This window comes from Mauremys mutica, chromosome 7, assembly GCF_020497125.1.
Source record: "Mauremys mutica isolate MM-2020 ecotype Southern chromosome 7, ASM2049712v1, whole genome shotgun sequence".
NCBI classification, from domain to species: domain Eukaryota; kingdom Metazoa; phylum Chordata; order Testudines; family Geoemydidae; genus Mauremys; species Mauremys mutica.
In genome coordinates this window covers 10,862,083-10,887,823 of record NC_059078.1, presented here as the reverse complement: position 1 = coordinate 10,887,823, position 25,741 = coordinate 10,862,083, and the positions used below count along the sequence as shown (strand labels likewise).

The window sequence follows — 25,741 nt, the reverse complement described above, 5'->3', positions numbered from 1 at the left end:
ACATTGCACATGTGTGCTTATAGATAAGTTAGTGTAAATGAACCAGTAATTCACTGAAAAAGTCAATAAAAGTTTATAAGATGATCTCTTTGTAAGTTTTGAAATCTAGATATAAGGAATAGATGCTAAATCATTCTGTACTGATGGAGAATGAAGGTTGAATTACCATCATTCTTGCTAAATTATAATTTCTCACTAAACCATGGCAACAGAAAGAGATCAACTTTCTCAAGATATGACACAAGCTTGAATTTCTGGGAATTTAGAAATAAGCTGGCTTCATTCCTAAGAAATGTTTAGTTCACAAAGAAGTTTGCTAAGCACTAAAATCAAAGCATGTAATGCTTATGAAGCAGATTGAGACATCGAAGATTTTCAAAAAGAATCATGTACAATTTTTTTTTTTCCATTTGCAGTCTAATGCTTTAAGAGAGTGTGTGTGTATATGTGTGTGCTGGAGCCTTTGGGGTCCATTACGTTTGTAATGTTTTATGGTATGTTTGGATAAATCTTGTGCCAAGCTCCTGGGATAAAGGAGACTACATGTCTTATGGAGAAGATTGTTTGTAACCATGAGGATGTGGATTGTATAAAAACTGTGAGCGATATTCCAGTGTAAACACACATTTCCTGGATTTACTGGATTTGTTGGAGGAATGTGACATGGTTGTGTTAAAGAGAAGGGGTTTATGCATAAAAGAGAAATTTGTTTACGCAATGTAACTATGAGAAATACTCTAATAATTCTAAGGAAATGAACTTAATGTTTTCTAGATTAGGTAACTGAAACGCTAAACATTGCCACACCACCACCAGCACCACCACTCGAACACTGACCTAAAGTTTCTACAAAAAAAACAGGAGTACTTGTGGCACCTTAAAGACTAACAAATTTATTTTAGCATGAGCTTTCGTGAGCTAAAGCTCACTTCTTCGGATGCACAGAATGGAACACACAGACAGGAGATATTTATACATACAGAGAACATGAAAAGGTGGAAGTATGCATACCAACAGGCAGAGTCTAATCAATTGAGATGAGCTATCGTTAGCAGGAGGCAAAAAAACTTTTTGAAGTGATAATTAAGATGGCCCATAGAAGGTGTGAGGAGAACTTAACATAGGGAAATAGATTCAATTGATGTAATGACCCAACCATTCCCAGTCTTTATTTAGACCACAGTTAATGGTATCTAGTTTGCATATTAATTCAAGTTCAGCAGTCTCTCTTTGGAGTCTGTTTTTGAAGTTTTTTTGTTGCAAAATTGCCACCTTCAAGTCTGTCACTGAGTGGTTAGAAAGGTTGAAGTGTTCTCCCACTGGTTTTTGAATGTTATGATTCCTGATGTCAGATTTGTGTCCATTTATTCTTTTGCGTAGAGACTGTCCGGTTTGGCCAATGTACATGGCAGAGGGGCATTGCTGGCACATGATGGCATATATCACGTTGGTAGATGTGCAGGTGTACGAGCCCCGATGGTGTGTCTGATGTGATTAGGTCCTGTGATGGTGTCACTTGAATGGATATGTAGACAGAGCTGGCATCGGCTTGAATGACATATCCATTCAAGTGACACCATCACAGGACCTAATCACATCAGACACACCATCAGGGGCTCGTACACCTGCACATCTACCAACGTGATATATGCCATCATGTGCCAGCAATGCCCCTCTGCCATGTACATTGGCCAAACCGGACAGTCTCTACGCAAAAGAATAAATGGACACAAATCTGACATCAGGAATCATAACATTCAAAAACCAGTGGGAGAACACTTCAACCTTTCTAACCACTCAGTGACAGACTTGAAGGTGGCAATTTTGCAACAAAAAAACTTCAAAAACAGACTCCAAAGAGAGACTGCTGAACTTGAATTAATATGCAAACTAGATACCATTAACTGTGGTCTAAATAAAGACTGGGAATGGTTGGGTCATTACACCAATTGAATCTATTTCCCTATGTTAAGTTCTCCTCACACCTTCTATGGGCCATCTTAATTATCACTTCAAAAAGTTTTTTTGCCTCCTGCTAACGATAGCTCATCTCAATTGATTAGACTCTGCCTGTTGGTATGCATACTTCCACCTTTTCATGTTCTCTGTATGTATAAATATCTCCTGTCTGTGTGTTCCATTCTATGCATCCGAAGAAGTGAGCTTTAGCTCACGAAAGCTCATGCTAAAATAAATTTGTTAGTCTTTAAGGTGCCACAAGTACTCCTGTTTTTTTTTGCGGATACAGACTAACACGGCTGCTACTCTGAAACCTAAAGTTTCTAGATAGTCTTAATGAAAATGTTTAGATCAGGTTCCTTGCTTCTTAATTTGACTTACAAGAGATTCCTTGTTGATGTAGCCTGATGTTTGCACAAGGATCATTTCTGGTCAGTCATTTATCTCTTCAGTAGTTTAAGGATAATTTCAGAGTCTTTTTGCATTGCATTTAAGCAGTGATCAGAAATATTATAACACACTATCTTTGGGTTCCTTTAAAAAACAAGTCTTGCGAGAGCAGAAATTAGTAGACAATTTTCACTTGTGTTATTTTATATGTGGACTAATTTTCTATGTGTACACTAGAGATTGTGCCACTACAGTCAATTTTGGATTCAGATAGATTTTCCAAGAAAAAATTTCTAACAGCAAAAATCTTATGCTGATATGATGAATGGCTAACATAATACATCAAGTACTAAATTATATTGGGTTTCATTTATCTGCAGGACCCAGACATGTTCTTAATATTCTGCTCCCAGCATCTAATCAGAACACATGATTTTTACTCGACACTTGAAGGATGGTAGTAGGGCAGCAAATGCGGTTATTCATACCTGTTCTTGGACTAAAACTGAACAGTGTATATGTTGTATTTATTCCTATTTATAAAAGTGCCTGTAACAGTGCACTAGTTGCAGAATAATAATTCTACATACAATCAAAACTCAAAGTGATCAAAAAAGGACCTCCCAACCCATTGCATAGGCTTCTCCTGCTTCCTGCAACACAGATTAGCTTCTTTTCCTGCACTGTGGAAAAGTATGGGAAAAGTAGCATATATTGAAGATAATCAAATCTGAGTGGTGTCAGAGCAAAGGAGGAAGTTGGTTCCAAAATTCCAGACAGCACCTTGCCACCAGAACATTTTTTGTTTAAACCTAATGGCTCTAAGCTTGAGCATCTCAGAAAGTTGCAACTGCAACATTAATACATAAGGAATAACATGACCCCCCAAATAGCTGAGACTGAAACAATTTACCGTAGTTCTTTAGAACTCAAAATCAACAACTAAAATGGCAGACCATGCAAATCACGGAGTATGAGTGTACTGTATTCCCTACTGATAATATAGTAAGCCGGCAGCCTCTTAGTATGCTTAGTAAGCAGGCAGACTCATTCTCTACCAGCTACAAATTCTGAATGGGTTTAAGATACAGCCTCATGTGAAGCACATTGGTGTAATTCAACCTTAAACTGTAAAGAGAGAGTTGGCTTTGGTGATGTCTATATCAGAAAGAAAAGGCCGTGATCTTCTTGACAAGTACAAGTGATGGAAAGAGAGCTTGGCAGCTGCTGATACCTGACATCTGAAAGCAGCTGGAGAACAAAAAAGGCACTCAAATTGTGAACCTGAGTCACAGATGGCAGGCTTGCTCCCTCGTTCGAAGGCGCTAATGTAATTGTGCTCAGCTTTGGGGTACTTTTCGCAGTATGTAATAACTTCAGTTTTCCTTTAGGCTTACTGTTACTTAACTCCAATAATTCAGTCTTACCTCAGTTTAGTCTCTACCACCTAGCCTTATCTAATTCCAATCTCCGTGGGCTCTGGTTCTGGGTGAATTTTTCAGTTGTCAGACATCTCCAGTGATTTGAAGAGTGAGCAGGGTATTGACAGCATGCTGAAGGCAGGTATACCATGCCTCCCCAGTAAACCCTCCTCACAGCCCCCATAGTGAACAGGAAGAGAGAAAATAGAACCCTGTGCCAGCAAATCCTCTGCTCAGAAGGGCAATTGCCCAGTCCTCTCCTCTGGATAATGTAAAAAAGAAAGGAGAATAGCTGTTCTAGAGCCAATCCCATCTGTTCCCGTGAAGGTCTGCAGACCCGTTGAGAGCACCAGTATCAAAAGCAGCTGACAGAAAAAAATTAGTATGAACACGGGGGGTGACAGGCTGAATGAATGGCGAAATGGACTTCAGTGGGGACAGGATTTCGCTCTTGATCTTCATTCAACACTGGGAGGAGATTGTCAGCCAATACAACCAGCACAGCTCCTAAACCTTATCCAGGTCTAAAATCAAACTTGACTGGGTTCAGAGTGACAGAATTACCCTTATTTTCGTTCTTTCTCTTATCATTTCTTTATCCTGCCACTGCTCTGGGAATGCTAATATCTAGGTTCCTTGGTAAGAACTGCAGAAATGTTCAGTCACTGTCTTTGGCTCTGATTTTGCATAGAGCGCTGTACAGGATACCCCTGCAACCTCACTGAGCCCTGGTATTTTCAGAAGGGTTCTAACATGGGTCTGCCTAAACAGAGTAACTTGCATGATTGGGGCATTGGCAATTCTAAGAGCCTATGCACTTGCCTACATGGGGAGAAAGCCCACAAAGTATCTGGTGTGCACAAGTTATGCCACACTAACTCCCTGTGTGGGCACTTTAGTGTGCACTGACAGAGCCTTTGTGCTCATTAGCTTAATGCCTTTTGGAAGTGTATTACATTAAACCACCTGAGGGCACTCTTAGTGCACAGTAAGGGTGTCCACAGAGGGAGTTAGTGTGCAGTAGCTACTATTGTGCTTTAAATTCACACCCTGGCTTACTGCACACTAACTTCCCCGTGTAGGTAAGCCCTAAGTCGAGTTAATAAGTGTTCAATAAAAGATTGATAATAATCAAAGTAAGAATGATTTAAGCTTTTTCTCTGAGATGTGCAGTGTTTTAAATATGTGATTGGTAACCAGTTTGCTTTCATGGGTTTGTGGAAGAAGTATACCTCTTCGTAAAAGGAACCTTTTGGTTTTTAATTTGTAATCTGTTGTCCTTCTACATTTTTTAGTCTCCTTGTCAGAAGAAGAGAAAGAGCAGCTGAGAAAATTCACAAATAAATCTTACCTGCTAGATAAAAGAACCCGTCATCAAGTGTATTTCAGTTTAATTGATATCCTTCTGGCATACTGCTATGAAATTTGCATTACTGAAGGAGACAAAAATGTAAGTATTTTTTTTCCTTAATGAAACTTTAGAAGTGTCTCAGCTGCCTGTCTACAAGACATTGTATTGTCCCCCACAAGGCAGGGCTTTTAAAGTGGACTTTGTTCCAGTATTTAAAAAGTGAGGATTGAAATGTTAAATTTCTAGATTAGCCTGTTGGGCAGCATCTTAGAATTGGTATAATTCCAAATGAATTTTATGCTGGTGCTACAGGTCTGAAATATCCCACAGCTGTGGGAGCAAAAAGGAAAGAGGGTGTGGTGCAGGAGATATAAAAACAAATGAATCACTTCAGGTTATTTCATAGGTCACTGCTATGCTACGACTTGATTATCCAGATAGGGACTAAATCAAAGAACAGCTGTTTTAATACTGGTTTTTTAAATTTTTTTTTATGGGTAGTTTTAATAGTTAGAATTGTTTGTAACAACAGTGTTTGGTTATGTAAAATGTCATTGGTGGGCGTTTAGGATGAAGGACGGGGTTCTGGAGTTCCACAGAAGCTGCTATGTTGAATTGCTTCTGTTCAGGGAATTCCATAGCTTTGAAGCTTTAAAACTGTGTTTTGTTTTTAAATGCCTCTTAGAGCACAGGTATTAGTTATGGGAAACAGTCAGTAAACTAAATCAAAACTTTTGAAACCTTCAAAGTAGCCACAGAAAACTTTGGCCCCAATTCTGAGTACTCCCTTTCCCCTAGCTCACCACTGGTTGTGGGGAGGGAGAAAGGTCGCTTTGCACCTCTGGTATTCTAGGCTTCCCCTTCCCCTGCGTAAGAGTAACCATAAGTCTCCCCTTACTTACGTTCTGTTTCCCATAGCCTCTGGTGGGCCATAGGAAACAGAACAGCCAGAGCACTGTGTTCTTCAGCTATGTTCTCCTCCCTTCCCCAAAACAGCCTTAGCGCCGCCCCCTCCCCCCCCCCCCCCATGGCACAGATTGAGAGAGCGGGGACAGCATAGAGCTGTACTTTGGCCAGGAAGGTGCCCTGGAGGCCGGTGTTGATATTCTCTGAGAGCTGTTCCTTCCCATTTTTTTTGCTACCAGAGTGGAACAGATAAACAGTCCTGCTCTCCTGATTGGAGTGAATCTTTAAGGATAGACATTAGAATTGTGTGCAGAACTTTGCAGGTCTGTACAGCTCAATGGTATAATAATAATACTTATTACTAATATAGCACTTGATATTTTCAGTGTGCTGTACAAACACACACAACTTTATCTTTACAATAGCCCTGTTAGGTAAGGGAATAAATATTGTTATGCTAATTTTTTTAAATGGGGAAACGGAGACATGCAGAAGTTAAATGATTTGTCCAAGGTCACAAATCAAATCTCCATCAGAGCTAGGATTATAATTCAGGAATTCATGGCTCCTAGCCGTTCTCATTCCACTAGAGCATACTACCTTACAAATCCCATGAATCTGCTACGCTTTAAAAAGAACAACACTGTACATGCACTGCTGGATTTAGATCACCCTTTGGAAGCCAAAAACCTTGAACAGTTTTCAGGAAAAAGAGGCATTTCAATTTGAGCTGTGTTGATTCATTGGGCAGACATTCAAGGTGCTGTTGCTTGGAGGAAAGTGTATTTATTGAGAGAGAATTCCACTAAAATGCAGTTTTTCTCTGATTGCTGTTGTGTTTCAAAAGGCTTTATGCATAAGCTAGATATTCCCAGTCATTTAAATACACACGTTACTATTTCATATTAATAAATATTTTTAACCTTTGCAATTTTAAATATTTAAATTACTACTGGCAGAATATTATTTGAATATAGTTTGCCAGCAATTTTGAATGTTGAATTAAATAATATTTGTTTTATTCTATTTCTCTTCCCTCCACCCCCACCCCCACCCAAAAAAATAAATCAGGTAGAGTCATCATGGAATATCAGGAAACTGAGTGCAACTTTGTGCTGGCTTGAGGTAAGATGAATTTCAAGAACTCTAGTGTTGGTGGTTAAAATACCATTATTACTGTATGTTATGTTCTGCTCATTCATAACTATAGATGTATTGAATGTTTTAAATTTCCTTTTGCTGTATGTAGTTATTTTAATTAATTACATGTTGTAATTTCCAAAACTGACTACAGAATTATTTAAAATGAATATTTTAGGAAGTGCAGTATACATTTGCAGGCTCAGCTTATTGTAAGTGAGATATTTTTGGACTACACAGATATCTGGTAAAGTTTTGATATCATTGTCACCACTGTGGAGCAAACTGTAATATCCATTCAGTGGAACAGAAAGAGAAAGTGAAGCAGTATAGAGAAAGTGAAACAAATACTTTGGCAAGATGTCTGAATCTGATAAGTAAGCCAGAACAAGATCAGGTGCTTTCTCTTGCTCTCATGGACTGGACTGACACTCTGAAGAAGCATTAAATATATCTTTCTTACCACATAAATATTTTTCCTTGAATTAATAAAGCTTACTTATCTGGTTGGATGTGATTTGTGGTATGTCAGTGAGGATATTATAGCAAATCTATGGTCTGACTAAACTAGGATTTTCCTCCTGTTATGAAAAAATAGTAGTTCGTTTACCAGCTTGATACTGTAATACAGTAAAATATTTGTCAAGTAGGCATATTAAGTGCAACCACATTCATAGCACTAGAAAATAATAGTATAAAACTCCAGCTGTTTGAACAAAAGCCAGAGATAATCTTCCTATTTCACTGACTGAGAGCAGCATTGGATGGTAAGACAGCAGCTGTCAATCTGAATGTTTGAAAAATACCTTAAAAATTAACTACAAAAACTGGCAAGTGGCTTTATTTTAATGGGCAATTAGTGTTAGGATTATTCTAATTATCTTTGTCACACTGAGCTCTCAAACACAAGCATATTACCTGTTTGAAGGGATACTGATCATGTATTACTTTAAAACAGTTCTGTAATTCTATCTTCATGTTTCTCTTATTAAATTCTTTGATTTTAAAATGGTTTTAAGACATTAAACTTTATTTCTGTCAAAGAAGGTAATCATGGCATGGGAAAATGGAAGCAAGAACAAATATAATAAAGAGTACACACAAATTGCAGTATTATGCAAATTTGCTTTAATGACTAGAAGTCCCTTTTTAATGAATGACTGATGAACAGTCAAGATAAAAACATATGGATGAGAGGCATTTGTTTTGCTAGAAAATCCTCTCATCCTGAGCACGGGCTGACAGAAAACATAAGATATGTATGTCAAATGTTGTAGTGATACTCAAATACAAAATCATTATGGATCACCAGGTTTGCAAATTACTAAGGGGCAGATTAATAACTTTATTTTATGAAGAGGCACATGTATGTCTTTATAACATTTTTATATATAACAGAAACATTTAAATATTAAACCAAATAAATGTATACTCTTTAAACAAAGACATGATGGAAGCTAGTGTATTATGTAAAGCGATGCACTATGAAAGGATACTGTCAGAATTGACAGGCCAAGTTATATCTACTTAAAATGTTCATATTTTACTTCACCCTGCTGCCCTGATTCCTAAAAACTGGTTTATGCCATCAAACAAGGATTATAGCACATTGGGAACTGAAACTGTTCTTCCGAGTGATACTATAATAATAAAACCCATAGTAAGGAGTTTCTCCACAATTGTAAGGGCATAAACCTGATGCTGTGTCCATGCCACTCTTGTGAGCGGGAATCTTGTAAATTTTAATAATCTACCTAAACACAAAAATGAGAAAAGCAGAATGGAGAGGCTTTGTCAAAATACATCTGGGCCTACTAGTTCTGTGAATTTAATTTGCTTCTGTAATATTTTTTATATTGTTAAATTAGTAAATTCTTCACATTTTGAAGTGTGACTAATTCATACTGTATTTTTATAATCAGTCCCGTGTACTACAATGGGACCAAACTGCAGCAATGCTCAAATTCTGCTCCAGCAACTTCTAAATTCTGAGGCAACAACCTCTAAATTCCATAGCAACACTAATTTATTTCATCACTTTACTATATTCTTCATTTCCCTCTTCCCATCTCCACACAAATACACACAGCTATGGGTCTGATTTTAAAAAACAAAAGAACTACTTCAGGTTAAATGTGTTTAAATATGTTTTACAGTGATTGTTTTTGAGGATGGATTTTTTTCCCTGTACTCTTTTGGAAGCCCATTCGGTGCACTGAAACTCAGCTCTTGCAGTGTTTTCTTGATAGCCCAGCTCAGGACCGCCTTTGCCATGTGTGGGCAGGGACTGTCATTTATTAGGTGTTTGTACAGTGCCTAGCACAATGGGAGGTCTAATCTGGCTATGCCCTTTAGGCACTATGGCAATATACATATTATATAATAATAATTTGTATCAGGGAAGGCAGGTACTTGTAGCCTGCTTCAGCCTCTCATCTCCGCAGCTCAATAGGTCTTGACTGCTGCACTGTTTTCCAGGCTTCATAGCCTACACCAGTCTGCACTTTTGGCTTCCTCTTTGGGCTGTAATTGGACTGTAATTCTGGCTCCCCAATCTTCTGCCACCTGGCGTCAAACAACAGTGCAGGGAGTATGCACTGTAATCCAGTTAACTTCCCCTTGTGCAGAAGGATGGGAAGCAAGCAGCAACTGCAGCCTGGTTGCAGACAGAAGACAAAATCTTAGGCTCTTGGCTGCAGCAGAACAGCAGATTTCGTGACAGAAATAGTGAATTTCATGGCATCTTGAAAAATATCCCAAATTCCATAGTTGCAGAATTGCAGAATCCACAGGCCCCTGATTGAGTTTACATCTCTCAGAGCTATTGTTTCAGGGTGTCTGCAGACGTGAGCTGTGGATGCTTACATTATGCCCTTGGTTCATATTCTCAACCATGCTTTTTTTAACTCCTGTGAACCTTAACAGAGCCAGTACAGCCAAGACTGAGTGAACTGAATTCTATTCCATTCTGTGCATCTTTCAGTGGAATTGTTCACTGAGTTTCTGTTACACCTGTATAAAGCAGTAGGGTTGCTCAGGTGTGACTGAGGGGCTTATCTGCCCTGTGGAACCTTTATTTCTGGTGAAGATAAAGAAGATAGAAAGAACCCAGCTTAATTGTCTGAGCCAAGACTCTGTTGGTAGGGTTGGCAATTTGAAAGAAAAAAAAAAGAGCCTAATCTTGCAAACACTTCAAATGATGCACTACTAATGATAGCAAACACTATTCAGTAGTAAGAGTTCGCAGGGATTGGGCCTTCAGTTTTGTAGGTTTTAACATTACCGTGCGTGTTACTGTGTAACACTGTAGTTAGGCGCCACTGATGAAGTAATAAATGCAGTGGCAGTCTTGACTTTTCACAATCATAACTTATTGTAATGAAGAGATTTTCTTATGGGCGTGCACTTACCGTATGACGTAGCAATTAGTGCTTCAGACACAGTGAGCAGTAGACTTTACACCCAGGAAATTCAGTTGTCCGGCACCAAGTTGTTAATAACAATGGCCAGGTCTATACTACAGACCTATATTAGAAGAACTACGTTGTTGAGGGGTGTGAAAAATCCACACCCCCGAGCGAAATAGTGCTATGTGGTTGGTACAACTATGTCGATGGGAGAGCTGCTCCTGCCAACATAGCTACTGCCTCTCAAGGAGGTGGGTTAACTATGCTGACAGAGGAGCTGTAGCGCTGTACATGAAGACAAGCCCTTAATCTGTTATGCAAACCATGTAGAAGCAGCATGTTTTCATCAATCTGCAAATGATGTTGCCTGAGATATTGTTTGTTTGAACTGACTGCCATTTTGCTGTGTATGAAATATACACGCTTTATGACTAACGTTAATGACTAACAATATATAAATAATTAAAATATGTATCAAACTGTTAAAATGAAAAAAGTTTGCAATCTTCATATAATATGAAAAAGTGCTGAGTGGTCAGCAATAGTGGTTTTTATTAATTTTAATCAATTGCAAATTCAGGATGAAAAAGGTTGTTTTTTTTAAAAAAAATTCATAAATGGAAAGTTTTATCTTTGAAGAGTGAAAGATGGAAAGGAAATCACTCCTGAGAGAATCTTTAATAACTCACTAATGCCTCTGGCCTAAGTAAACTAGAGGTCTTCTTCACTCATAAAGGAGGACAATGAGCTGCCTTCCCAGGGGAGATATATTTATCTCTATCTTCAATATCTATAACTTTGCTAAAAGGCAAAGGCATATATCATTTTTAGCGTTCTTGTGTGTGTACACATGGATTCTGTTGTTTTTAATTTTTCTTTATTCTTAAAAGGCTTTTTATAGCTCTCTTTAATATACCTAATGTTAAGGGACAGACTTATTGCTGTAATGTAAAGAATGGCAAAGACTTCAGTTAAATGTTTTATTGTAATGTGCCCTGAATTCAATATTTTTCAATTAAAAACTACTAAAATTTATCAGACTTTTATAATTGTACATGTAAGTTGAAAGTGCTGGGTCTTGTTTCTGTTTAAAATTAACCTAGTGTTTCCATAGCTGTTAAAACTATAGACCTTTTTGTGCGTGTTGCAATAATGTCTTTTAAAAAAAAGTAATTACTATGTGCTTTTTTTATTAAAGTAAATTAACCATACAATTTCATTGATGCTCTCAGAGTTTCACTAGTATTCCTGAGGTTCTGGTATCCTTTGGAAGAAGAGTTTTATGTTATCCACTCTACAGACATTTCAGATTAGTGACACGAGCCTTCAGTGATACAGTCATGATATTGCAACTAGGTGAGAGACTTTTTTTTTTACTATATGTATTAATTAGCCAGATACAGTGAAGTTTGGCTGTACTATATGTTTATTTGTATGGGGGACGAGGGGGACTTGTCTACACAGAACATTAGTACACACCAGCCAGGGTGTAAATTCTAGTGCACACCAACATGTCATGCACTAACTGTCCGTGTGGACTTTGCTGACATGCACTAAAAGTTCCTTAATGCATGTTGACATAATATTATGAGACTTTATCAACATGCACTAGGGAACAATAGTGTATGTCAGCAGGGTCAAAATGGACCGTTTGTGCATCACACACTGGTGTGCACTAGAACTTAACACCCCTGCTGGTGCGCATTAACACACAGTGTGGACAAGTCCTGTGTGTGTGTAGGCACGCACGCGTATTACAGTGAGGAAAAAGGTTTCCTTTACTGGGCGAAAGTATAGTTATGAAGCTACTGTCAAGCACAGTTAGGTGTTATACTTTTGTATTGTGCCCTGTTTTAAAGTATCTAAAGTACACTTTTAGTTATAATTGCATTGTATTTCTAATGGTGGATCATGGTCAAAAGTTTAGATGCACATCTGTAGTTTGTTAGCTCTTCCTGTGTTGTTTAATTGCCTGATCCAAAACCTGCTGAAATAAATGAAAGGACTCCCATTAGCTAAAATGAGCTGTGAATCAGGCTCCAATGGAAGTTTTGAGGCCCCCTGCATTTGGTTGTGGCTGCCATTCTGTTCAATGTAATAACAGCTGAGCCTGATGTGCAGTCCCTCACTGGAATACGTACATTGCATGCTACACAATGTGGATCATCAGAGCAGCTTCCTCACCTTGATCCATGATTTGGAAGAGCTGCTCCATTAAATTAACACTTGTGAATGGTGCTAAGAATTGTTCTGAAAGTAAATTTACTTTACTGTTAAATTCATTTTCTTAGCCAGCTAGTTTCCCAGAGGTAGAGCTTCTGCTGATTTTAAACTGATTTGGTCCTATTAGCTTTGACATTTTTTCCCCTACTTCAAATAATCATACTGGACCTCTGAGGTCCCTTAGTTCCAAAAATATGCTGTCACTTGTGCCAGATTAATACTGGCATATAGGTGCACTAATTTTTAAGGAACAGTTTGGGGGGCTTTTATCTGTGTGGTTCTTTTAACCTGAGAGTTGCCATTTCCTTTGTGGGATTAGAAAAAATGGTTGGGACAGCTGTGTATTAGGTGCAATGATGGAATGAAAAGGTCAGAAGTACAAATTTTTTTTTTTAATAAGGCCATGGCTAAAGATATTAACCATGAACATTAATGGAGCACTCCTATGGTATAACTGTATTTATACATCACTAAGATGGAATAAATTCTAACTGAACTAACATACTGTTTTATCAGTGACCCAGAATGGGTTGAAATAACAGCTTCATGATGTGGAAAGCATGAAAATAATGCAGTATGCATCATCAATTTTTTTATCACTTTCAAAGTCATAATTATATCTTGGGAGAGGAAGACATCTATAAGTTTGTCTTTTAGCACGCTGCCTCTGCCTTTACCTACGCAAAATCAGGCAGTGTTAAATAACCAAATAGTGCTGGGTAAACAAAACATATCATAGTGGGATTCCATATGGATAGGTTTTGTTTATTTTAAATTGAATTAAAAGCTGATTGCACTACATATTTGAACCTTTGCTTTGTTTCACACTTTAGGAGTACGGCTGTCATCTCTTGAATGTATGAAAGTAAATCTCATAGCAACAGAGTATTTATTATATGTCCTGTGTACCATCTTTCACATATGTGCAAATTTTCAAAACTGCTATCATGTCAGTTTCAATTGTACAGTTGTATCCACACATGTTGATATCCTGGGTTGTTAAAATTACTTACAACCACGCTGTGTATCGTGAATTACTACATTCAAAAAAGCAGTTTCTTCTATATTGATAACTGTTGATTCTTTGAAGAAAAAATTGTATTAACAGATTATTTTTCATGGTGTGTGAGAGTTGCAGGAATCGAAAATTATACTGATATCTGGAACTTGCTAAATTAATTCTGGACTAGTGTAAAAAAAAAAAAAGTGCTACTTGTCCAATTTACCACTGACAACATAAAGGTCAGGCAGTGAAGTTAAGCAGGGAAAGTATCAAGCCTCCTTTCCAATTAACTCCATTGGATCTGTGTAGTATCTCTTGAGTGTGAAAAAAATTAAATGCTTATGATACCAGACATAGTGTAGCATTCAGGCAGTCTGTCAGGGGATGTCTACACAGCAAAGCTGTGTGTCGGCTAACCTAGGGGAGCTAGCTTGAATCCAGCTGGTGGGAGTATTGATGATGGTGAAGACCGCGCAGTATGGGCTTCACCCCAGGCTAGTGAGCCAAGTACCTAGCCAGGGTTTTGCTGGCTTTGTACTACTTGCCCTGAACCCATGCTGGGCTGTCTTCTCTACTGTTGTTACCTATGCCAAGCTAGTTCAGGTAGTCTAGCACCCTCTACAGCTTTTGCTGTGTACATATAGCCTCTGATTTACTTGGGGAGGGACCCACAACAGAGATACTATGTACATTTTAATTTTAATTTTGTGGCACAAGAGAGATTTACAGAATGAACATTCAGTGACCCAACAAATAAATATTAAAAAGATTTTTGGTAACACAGACGGCACCCATGTTCTAAGGTCTTAAGTCTAGGATTGCTTTGGTGGACTCGTGTGAATACTGCAGGAAACCAGTGAATTTTTTCAACGTTTGTTGCTTGACCCGTCATCACCAGAAAGAAGAAAGCATGTGATTTGTGCTGTACTGTGATGGTATTTTTGAAATAGAAATGAGAGGATTGTTACTATTTATTGTTTATAATAATAATGCCTAGAGATCATTCAGTAATGGGGCTCCAGTGTGCTAGGCACTGTACAAACACAACAGTAAGCATTCGCTGCCCCAAAGGTCTGGCAACTGAAATAGACAAGACAGAGAAAGGGTAGCGGAAAGGAGTAACAACATATAGCAAAGAGTGAATTATATGATGACCTGTGAACATCATGTTACTGCCATTATTATTATTATTTATTATTTGGTAGGGTTTTGTTAGGAGGGGCTTAGCTAAATGGAAAGACTCGGAAAAAGAGAGAGGAACATCTGAAGAGAAATGATGGGGGGAAGAAGAAAGGATGCACAGAGTAAGGTAGGCAGGACAGGTTTGTAATGCAGCCAAGATGAAGAGAATATGAGGGAGGAAGCACTGGGAGGTGGTTGGAGCAAACAGCCAATCAGAGCAGAAGGGAAGATTTCTAACGAAAACTATAGGACATATTTTGATGATATCTTCACTTTCATTGTATGACAGACTCAAGGCCAAATTCTCTGTTTGTCTGAATTGCCGCAGCTGGCTTAAATTCAGCCAGAACACCAGCAGAGAATTTTACCCTTTGATTATTAATTCCTTGTTTAAAATGCAGGCTGAACACCTATGGTGCTGTGTCAATAATAAAAATAATAGATATGTTCATTAAAAACAAACCAGGCTTGCTTTCACATAAGTCACTGAGCAGTAGCAGCCTTGTCCTTACCAAACCTGGGTGGGTTCTAAACATCCTGATCTTAAAAGGAGCAGAGCACCTTCAGTTCCTGTTGAAGTTATTAAGGCCCTAAGTGGATAATTTGGAGCAGAAATGCTACGTATGCTTTCATTAGGGGCCTACCAAATTCATGGCCATGAAAAACATGTCACAGACTGTGAAATCTGGTCTCTCCCCATGAAATTTTGTGTTTTTACCCTCTACTATACAGATTTCACCGGTGGGGGAAGGGGGGTGAGAGACCAGCATTTCTCAAACTGGGGGTCCTGACCCAAAAGGGAGTTGCAGGAGCGTTGCAGTATTGCCATCCTTATTTCTGTGCTGCCTTCAGAGCTATGATGTATCCCATGAGCCATCTAAACTTCAATAATTTTAATACTTAACAGTAGAAAAGCATTGAAAAAAGTGGAAATACGACAGGTTTAGTTTCATTCAACTGCATACCATGCATTTCTTGTGCTGTATTGGTTACCTAGGAAACCATTGCAGGAAGAAATGTGATTGGCTGTATTGGTAGGTTGATTGTCAGAGTTGTGGGTGGAATTTCAAGAGCTCAGATTGTGTATGTAAGGCACAAAAAGTGAATACTTGCCCATTTCAGCATGTGTTTTTATTGGTAAAAAGAAAGAAACTGCAGTGAATATAAGCCATGATATTCTTTAAATATTACCTGAGAAGTTAAATAGATTCTAATGGGTTAATTTAGTCAGAAGGGGAAATTAGTCTTAATCTATTGGGCGGAGGGGCAAAATAGTTAATATAGTGGTGGTGATATAAACAAAGATTATTAATATCAATAGTGTTGAAAATGACAGTATTTATCTGCTGAAGTTATTTCTTGCTATTGTAGTTGAGAGTGTGTGGTATATAAGGCCTTAAATTCTTAAATTAAAAAACCACAAGAATATAACTAATGTTAAGTGTATTTAATAGATATATACCTTACCAGAAAACAGAATGAAATAAATAGGAACCTGTGTATGAATTTGAAAATACGGATGTTCAAACCATATTAACTTAAAGTTTTGTGCTCGTACTGTCTAAACAGCATACCACAGATACACTCAACAAAATGTTTACTTCTTCAAATTCCATGGAAAATCTAAGAAGGTCTTTGGGGCCTTTCTTTGCTTTTGTATAATGCCTAGCATATTGTATATACTAGTGAAAGCATAATACAAGTAAACATAATATTATATGGTGGGTTGTATGTTTATAGTGTATCATATTTATTTTCGGAGTATTGAACGCACTGAACCATGAACATCATGCTTTTCAGCATATCCAAAAGTATACATTACACACAGGTAAATGTGACTTGCTTTCATCATTTGGAAGCTAATGCTAGTAATAAAACTTACTCATAAAACCATTCCTTTTGACCCGAATTTAGCAAAACACTTAAGCACGTGCTTAACTTTCAGCAAGTCAGTAGTCTGATTGACTTTATGCTCAATTGAGGCCTTTTGCTATATGATGATAGACGAAGCTGGAGCGTAGTACAATAATATATTTGGAATTTAAAGTTGAATAAGATACTTTGGCAAGGAATTTCGTTGCCGCTATGATGGTGTCTGATGTGTTTAGTTTATTGATAACATACACAAAATGCATAGCCCAAAGTCTGAGACTCGGTGTACGAGATGAACACTTTCCAAAGGCACTTTAACAGAGCATAACCCTGTGAATGTTAAGGAACAGCTCCTAGGAAACTAGTCATTTCTACTCATTAAAAAGTAGTTTGTCAGTTTTGACACAAACAATTAACAAGCCTAGAGATCAGTCATTAAATGAGTTATTAACCAGTTTTTCAGAAACTGTTGCTTTTCCAAAATATTATTCAATTGACTTAATAGAAAAATGTACATTAAAAAGAGAACAACTGCCAGGAAAACAGTTGGACAGGTAACTCATAAAGGAAAATTGTGAGTTAATTTGTTTTAAAAATGTAGAGTTTACTCCCAGCATTCACAATATTGAATTTTTTTTTTGAGCTGATCGGTAAACTAAAGGGCGCATGAGACATTCATTTAAATCAGAAGCACAGTAGGCTAATTTTTATTAAGACTTATAGGAAGATTTCTCACATGCTCTGAGTGATCAGTGCTTTGAATGTTTTAAAATGCTTTTACAGCAAAGCTATTTAAGAGCGAATGCTTTGATTGCAGTATCCTGTCATATCTAAAAAGCGACAAAGAGTCCTGTGGCACCTTATAGACTAACAGAAGTATTGGAGCATGAGCTTTCGTGGGTGAATACCCACTTCGTCAGACAGCTAACACGGCTACCCCTCTGATACTTGTCATATCTAAGTTATCTGAATACATTTACAAACACTATTTGTATTGGATTTAAGCAATTTCTGATTTGTGAGTTATTGATACATACACACAAGCTATAAAATTGCTTAAAAAATAAACAAGTATATCAAAACTGACAGATGATTAAAGCACAGATTAATCATATGTAGCTTTAGTATATTTATATAAACATTGTTTTTCCTCTTCACTAAACCTGTAGGCATCCATATACACCTCTACCCCGATATACTGTGACCCAATATAACATGAATTTGGATGTAACGCAGTAAAGCAGCACTCCTGGGGGGGTGGGGGGGGCTGCGCGCTCTGGCGGATCAAAGCAAGTTCGATATAACGCGGTTTCACCTATAATATGCAGTAAGATTTTTTTGGCTCCCGAGGACAGCGTTATATTGGGGTAGAGGCGTACATTTTTTTTCGAAATATTGGAGATGTGTATAGTATTTCTGTCTCTAGGTAATGCTAGTTTGTGTATTTTACATTTATTAGCTGCTTGTAAAGATATAAACCATTGTGCTCCTTTATGTGAGGTTAAAGAATATCCTATGCTTTTTTCAGCATACATATGAACAATAAATTGATGGCTAATTATATATAAAAAGAGATTGATTTGTAGTTCTCAATTTAATTTCTTCTGATGGATGTTAGCACCAAAAGCTTTCTGCTTGTTTTGTAACAGAGTGGTGGCTGTAGGTGGCAGCACTTCATGTCTGGTTTACTTTCATTAGACTCTCCTGTAGGACACAGAGAAATGTGATTGATCGAACCTGCCATCAGATTGTAAAACCCATTACTGTAAAATTACCATGTTTGCCAACAAATCAAGGATCGTATTTGCCAACAAGGATCTTTGAAGATTCAGAATTGCACAGAAATTCTTGAGCCAGTAACACTAAGTATTGCTTTTGACACTTCGAAATGAAATTTTAAATTAATCCAAAATAGATTAATATTCATTTGCATTAATTCATGTTAACTTATATCTGTTTGTCATACAGATACACTGAGTTTTTTAGTATACTTCTCTCTGCTTAAATATTCTTGAGATTTTGTCTTAGAATCTGATGACTATATTGATGCAAACACAAGGGGTTGGTGACATCTTTTATAGTCATTCAGTTTCATGCTATCCTTTAATATCTTTGAGAGAGACAATAAAAGTTCAGTTTATTTCTTTAGATGCAAACTCATTTTGCTGCTTGCAAGTATGTGGGAAAAAATACATAGAATTGTCTTTGGGAAAAGAGCTTAATTTACTTGATTTGATGCTATAGAGGGGAAAAAAAACAGATTGAGGAGATAAAAAATAGCTGAATGAATTGTATAGTCTCCTGTTACTTCATAAATGTTTTATTTTCAATGCATGAGCCACTGAGCCTGTGAAAAAGTTAGATTACAGTGACTTTATTTCTGTTATATCAAATGATTGATGTAGATTTAGGCCCGAATTATACCCTCCTACACACAACCTCATAGGATAGGAAAAAGTTCTTCTGAAACTCCATAGTTTAAAATTGTGAGATTTCTGCTGCAGGCAGTCATAGCAGTGGACTCCTGCAGAGTCCAACAATCCAGCAAATGCGCTGGCTCTTATGGCACTTTTTGTGTTTAATATAATGAAATCTCATACATATTTATAAGATCATTGTTTCCAGTTGTCTTACAGATGTGGAATCTTTTTATGTATTTATTTTAAAATCTGTCCCACTAACTTTTAAGCAATCAGAAAACATCTGTTCAATAAAAGCAGTTTATTAACTGCTCAATATAATGTAATACCGTAACTTTACAAATAAACTAAATTGTTACAGGTTAATGTTTTCATTTATTTAAGACACCTTGAAGTGAATTCCATTTACCATACTTAGGTTTGTTTCTGTGATCATTGTATGACTTGGAAAAATTTTGGTGCAGCAAATACCTATGATGAAACAAAGAAAATCTTTAGTTCACAAACGTTTACGTTGATTTTGTGCACATTCTTAAACACTTATCATTACTTTCTGAATAGATTGTTTCCTGCTTCAACCTTGATTTGAGTCTTTGCACTGTATAAAAAGATTGAAATTGCCCACGCTTGGTACATGGTAATCAAGCTGATACTCAGTCCTGTGTTTCCAAACTACAGAATAAAGTTAACTGCAGTAAGTGACTTGAAGATGAGGAATTTAGAGTCAAAACAGTGGCATGGTCTTCATAGGCCATGAAATCTTAGACGTGAGTAAAGCACAGATGTTAGTAAAGGCCGAAAACAAGTGTCCTTGGACAGAACTTAGCATTGTGAATATCATGGTGATAGGCCAGCAAATGAGTTACACTTCCTAGAATAGCTACATTAAGGTTTGGATACTATTTTTATGTGCCTCTTCTTTATTCTTTGAGTATAGTCCCTATAGATGTATGTGCCTCTGTGCACTCTTGATTAGAGACTGCAAAGTAATGTCCACCATTCCACGCCTGCACAGAACTGTGCTTTGTGCTCTGACTGAGGGCACATAGGGTGGCGTGAGCCGACCCACCACTCAGTTCCTTCTCAGTTGCCTGCAGCTCAGGACCGAGAGTTCTGCTGTCTGCTGTATTTGCCTAAACTTGTGAATTCCCTACTCCCATGAGTTCCTTTCATGAAGAACATCCTAGGGAATGTACATTGTAGGCCCAAAGATTGACTATCTCTGAGCTCCCTTCCCTTGTCCCCCTCCAATGGAGTTATTGGAACTTATGGGGCCCTACAACAACCAACTATCGGGGACCTAAGTGAAAACACCAGCACCCACTGGTACCATGTCACCTACTGGCATCTCTAGACTGTCCTGTGCTACGTTACACGTTGGTACCGCACACTTCTCTGGTTTGGATGATATACAGGAGGAACAAGAATCTCAGGTGAAGGAGATTTCACCTCCATCTCTGGAGAAGGTGGTAATGCCACCACTGCCCTCCCACACTGATGATTTTAAGACCTTCCAGGACCGCAGGAAAAGGCAAGCAGACTCGCTTCAGATCCTGCTGGAGGAAGTGTGAAAGTCTAAGAATTCCTTGGTGGATATCCTGAATGTCAGTCCCCAGGGAAAGATTGCCATCACCTCAGTGAGGTGAACAGGGGAGCTGGGAGTGCTCGTGGTGAGCCCACGATGTATCACCTTCTACAAAGACATCTCCATCCTTGCTTCCTCCCAAAGGTCTCCTCGGAACATAACATTAACCAGGAGATTCACTATCTGTTTTCTACTCAAAACGTCATGCCTCTAGAGAAGAATCAAACCTTTGTTCACTGTGTTAGGAGAGCCCTTGCTTTCTATTTGGATAGGACTAAATCATTCAGGCCTCTCCTAGACTATTCGTAGCAGTTGCAGATAGGATGAAGGGCCAGCCGATTTCCACACAAACTAAGTGGGTTTTGGGTTGCATCATTACCTGCTATGAAAATGCCAACATGCATCCCACCTCACAGAGCAACAGTGTATTCTAAAACTCAGTCCACATCGACAGGGCTACGGAAGGACATTCCCATAGCAGAAATCGGCAAGACTGCTATTTGGTCTTCCACCTTTACCTTTGACAAACATTACGCCATCTGACCTGCTTCTAGCGATACCACCACCTTTGGTGATGATAGGTTTTGAACTATTCTGGACTTACCTCCTCAGCACTCCTTGATGGGTTACTGCTTGGGAGTCTCCTATGGTGGAGCTCCCACAGGGACATATATTTGAGAAAGGAAAGATTACTTACCTCATAGTAACTAGAGTTCTTTGAGATTTTTTTTTTTTTTACCTGTGGATGCTCCACCTCCCACCCTCCTTTTGCTCTACTGCAGAGTTAGGCTTCAAGGTCAATAAGGAATTGAGTGGCAGTGGGCTTGCACCTCCCTATATGCCCTTGTCAGAGCATGAGGCACTGATCTGCACAGCCGTTGGCCTGCAGACACTACTTTGCAGTCTGTGATAGAGAGCACACATCAGAGTTCAGGAACCTACTCAGGGCACTCATTCTCTGAGGAAAGAATTGACTGAAAGACCTTAATTAACAGGCTCTGGAGGGAGTTGGATTTACCTGGCGGGTTGCTGTAATGAATGGACTTTAGGTATGGATAGGAGAACAGGTTCCAACAAGTTCTCTTTTCTCTCCCCAAAAACGCAAAAGAAAAGTGGGATTGTGGGACAAGAAAGCTGTTAGAAATAAATTAGATTGGAGGTGACAGGCAAGAAATGAACATACAAAGCACATTTTTTCTTTCACTCTGGAGGAAACTCTGAAGTCTGGAGTGCAACTAAAAGCAAAATATTCAAGGGAGGAGAAAAGACAAACACTCACTAGAGGGGAGAAATATTAATAGGTTAATTTAAGGTGATATATTTTAATTGAGTTTCTTCTTTGAGTAGTGTTCTTGTGGGTTCTCCACATCACGATGTGTGTCTGCCTGTGCACATTTGATATGCGATTTTTGCCATCAGTGTCTGTGGGGTCTGCCTTTGTGCCATGCTTCTTCCCCTTTGAGGTCCAAAATACGATCAAGGACCTTCTCTTTGGAGGGCCCATGTTATATAATGACTCTTCATATTCTTACGCTCCCAGGCAACACTACAATCTTTGGGCATCTGTACACCCCAGACAAGGAGAAAATACAGTAGATTGCAGATGCCTCAATGTCTTGCCCAGGCCACTGCCAGCCCTGAGAACAGCTGAACTCTTACTTGTGTGCAGTGACATAATGTATTCCCTCTTTTTCTTTTTGCCAATGTAAACAATATGCGACTTGAAGGACAGTGTGATGAAAATGAAATCCGTGACAACATCCATTTGTGTCTTATCTAAACAGAGTAGAACTGTAACAAAGCATACTTTCCCTTCCTCATCCCTTAGTGTACTGGATGGCTCCTGACTTTGTGAAATCATTGCAGCAATGTATAAATTGGGTATGAAATGAAAATTCCCCTTTCTATCTAGTGTACAAGGACACTAGCCAAGTACTATGGAATCATTAAGTTGATGTGCTGTTTGCTGCAGCAGGGGACCAGTCAGAAAAGCAACCAAACCCCCATGAATATCAGTGAAGTAGAATCAAGATATACGGGGGCATTAGAGAGAGAATCTCGAACCCAGTTTGCCCCCCGTCTTTTATGTGTCGTGAAAACTTTTAAAACCTGTTTTATACTCTTTTGTTGTTGTTGCTAACTGCAAACTGTTCTGGCTGGCAGTTTGACAGCTAAACAGGGTTTTCACTTACATTGCCATTTTTAAAAGAAAATGGGTCTGCTTCTTTGCAAGTCAGAATAGTCTGCTTTGACAGATATTAAGGGCGATAAAGTTTAGAAGTTATTGTTCAGCCCCATGCTTGTGCGTCTTAATTTTTATCTGATTCTCTCTAGTTTTCTATTTGACTAATTCCTTTCCAGTGCAGCATTTCTCCCGCTTCTCCGCACCTGCCATTTACACCCTATTGTACAACTTCTCCTTCCTCGTTCCCTACCCCTCTGGGTAGACGCACTCGGACTGGGGCTCTTCTGTTCAGAGGTAATCTCTGATAAAACCTTGTGGTTGGACAGCAGGGGGAGTTCTACAAGAGATCAACTCAGATCTTAATTTTTTATTTATTTAGAGTGTAACCTTGCCAAGTTGAGATTAAATAATGTAGGAGGAGCTCACCCCAGCAGAGGGCGGCTGGTAGACTCCCTCTGCACACTTTATATTTTTTATTAGCTATACTTGTTTTCATTGTCTAATAAAAATATATTTTAAAAGTGTTCTCACTAGCACTTAAGCTTTAGTGGTTTTGAGGCTTTTGAAAAGAGGGTGCAAGGAAGTGCTAAGTAATTAAGAAATGTTTGTAGCTAAACATCTGCTTTGCAAAAATGGTGACATATGAAAGAAAAATGAAGCAGAACAGGTCTCTTCTGGTTGTGAAATAAGAAAATGTATTTCTGCTGCCAAATCATCTTTCAGAGATTTATCCAATGTTTTTAAAAATGGGATATTTTTTTTTTAGTTATTAGGAATGTATGATTTTTTTTATCCCAGACATTTGAGCTGCCAACTAATCTGTCACTAACAGCAGCAGGAAACAGTCTAATGAATTCTAAGACTCCGATCCTGCAACAAACTCTAAATGGGCACGCTTTCATTGACTTCAGTATGGCTCAGTGTATGCAAAGGAGTCCAATGAAAGAGAACTTGTGCAATTGGGACCTAAATCTCTCCCCTCTTTATTTTGTTTTTAAAATGAGGGAGAATGGGAGAATTCCAATCAAATGATCGAGGCACTAACTCAACATAAAGAGGTAATAAGATTGCGCCAAACCTGCCATATATGTAAAGTGTTGCAATGAAATGTTTATTAAGGTGTCAAGTGTAAGACTGTAATGTTTTAGTTTTCATTTATTTATTTTTCAAAAAGCATAAATGTTTTTTTCCAGGTAAAAGTGCAGTTTTGAAATGTCTGTTGGATATTCACAAGATTTTTCGAGAAAATGACCCTGCCTACATCCTTAATGATCTCTACATTACAGACTATTGTATTTGGATTCAAAAAACCAAGTAAGTTTTAAATCAGTTGCTATTCTGAGAGAGTTTTTAGCATATTGCATCCAGGAACAAGTGTTGATGATTTGTAAACTTCTCAAAATGGAAAAAAAAAATCCTTCCTTAAAATCATAAATGGAAATCTTTCACTTATTAAGCTTACCTAACATGCTATTCATGCAAGACAAAAGAAGGCATTTTATTTTTTTAATAATGCTGGTAGTAGTAGAAGAATGGAAGGTTTGCTTTTAAATAAAAATATAAATTCTGTTTGTTTGCAGAGTGCTAAAACATGAGGGAGGTAAAACTTTATAGGAGTGTTCATGTAACTGCACAGAAATCAAGAAGCTTTTTCAAGGAATTAAAAGGATTAAAAAACATTCATGTAATATTTGAAAAAAGTTTGTGGCAACTCACAAATCCTGAATTGGATGTCTTGAGCTAACGACACACACAAAATATTTCATGACTTAGGCCAGAGGTCGGCAACCTTTCAGAAGTGGTGTGCCGAGTCTTCGTTTATTCACTTTAATTTAAGGTTTTGCGCACCAGTAATACATTTTAACGTTTTTAGAAGGTCTCTTTCTATAAGTCTATAATATATAACTAAACTATTGTTGCATGTAAAGTAAATAAGATTTTTAAAATGTTTAAGAAGCTTCATTTACAATTAAATTAAAACGCAGCTCCCCCCGAACTGGTGGCCCAGGACCCGGGCAGTGTGAGTGCCACTGAAAATCAGCTCATGTGCCGCCTTCGGCACGCGTGCCATAGGTTGCCTACTCCTGACTTAGGCATTTTACATTTACTGGTTGTACTAATTGATTTCAGCACCTAGAATGAGGATTGTAGCACAGATCCAGCTGAATAAGTGCAGTCTCCACCGGTTTCTTCCCGGGGTAGAGAGGAAGCTGCGATGGACGGTTCAGCTGGTTCTCCACTTGTCAGTGCAGTGTTTTGCTACTTACTCCAAGCACCAATGTAGGGCACAGGAGCCTCAGTAGCTCCATAATGCCCTGGTACGGTCATGATTGTAAAATGTACTGTATATTGATGTGTTAAAACTGCTCTGTGAATATCTTGCTGCTGAAGGCATGGTAATTGATATACAGTATAATATAGTATCATCCTGATATGGCTTGATGGTCTGTAAGCAGCCTCTAAATCTTAGTCTGTAATTTAACACGGAGAGATTCACAAGAAATTGTGAATCCTTTAAATCCACCAGTCACAAAAAAGCAGATTATATTGGATGACATGCCCAAGAAAGTTTCAGAGCAAGAATTGGGGCAGGAAGGGAAATATGAAAGAGAATTTTTTATTTTATATAAAATATGGATCCAACTTAAATAGGCCAATATTAAGTAATGACACATCTCTGAGTTCTGAGGGTTTTTT

The 25,741-nt window shown here is 38.1% G+C and overlaps 1 protein-coding gene across 1 annotated transcript in view; it reads left to right on the top strand.

The window, feature by feature from the left end:
* SHQ1 (SHQ1, H/ACA ribonucleoprotein assembly factor) overlaps nt 1-25,741 on the top strand; it is a 113,881-nt gene that overhangs the window by 49,444 nt on the left and 38,696 nt on the right. The window contains exons 8-11 of the mRNA XM_045022675.1: nt 5,066-5,220; nt 7,099-7,152; nt 11,807-11,930; nt 24,238-24,358. Coding sequence (XP_044878610.1) covers nt 5,066-5,220; nt 7,099-7,152; nt 11,807-11,930; nt 24,238-24,358 — 454 coding nt within the window. The remainder of the gene's footprint in view (nt 1-5,065; nt 5,221-7,098; nt 7,153-11,806; nt 11,931-24,237; nt 24,359-25,741) is intronic.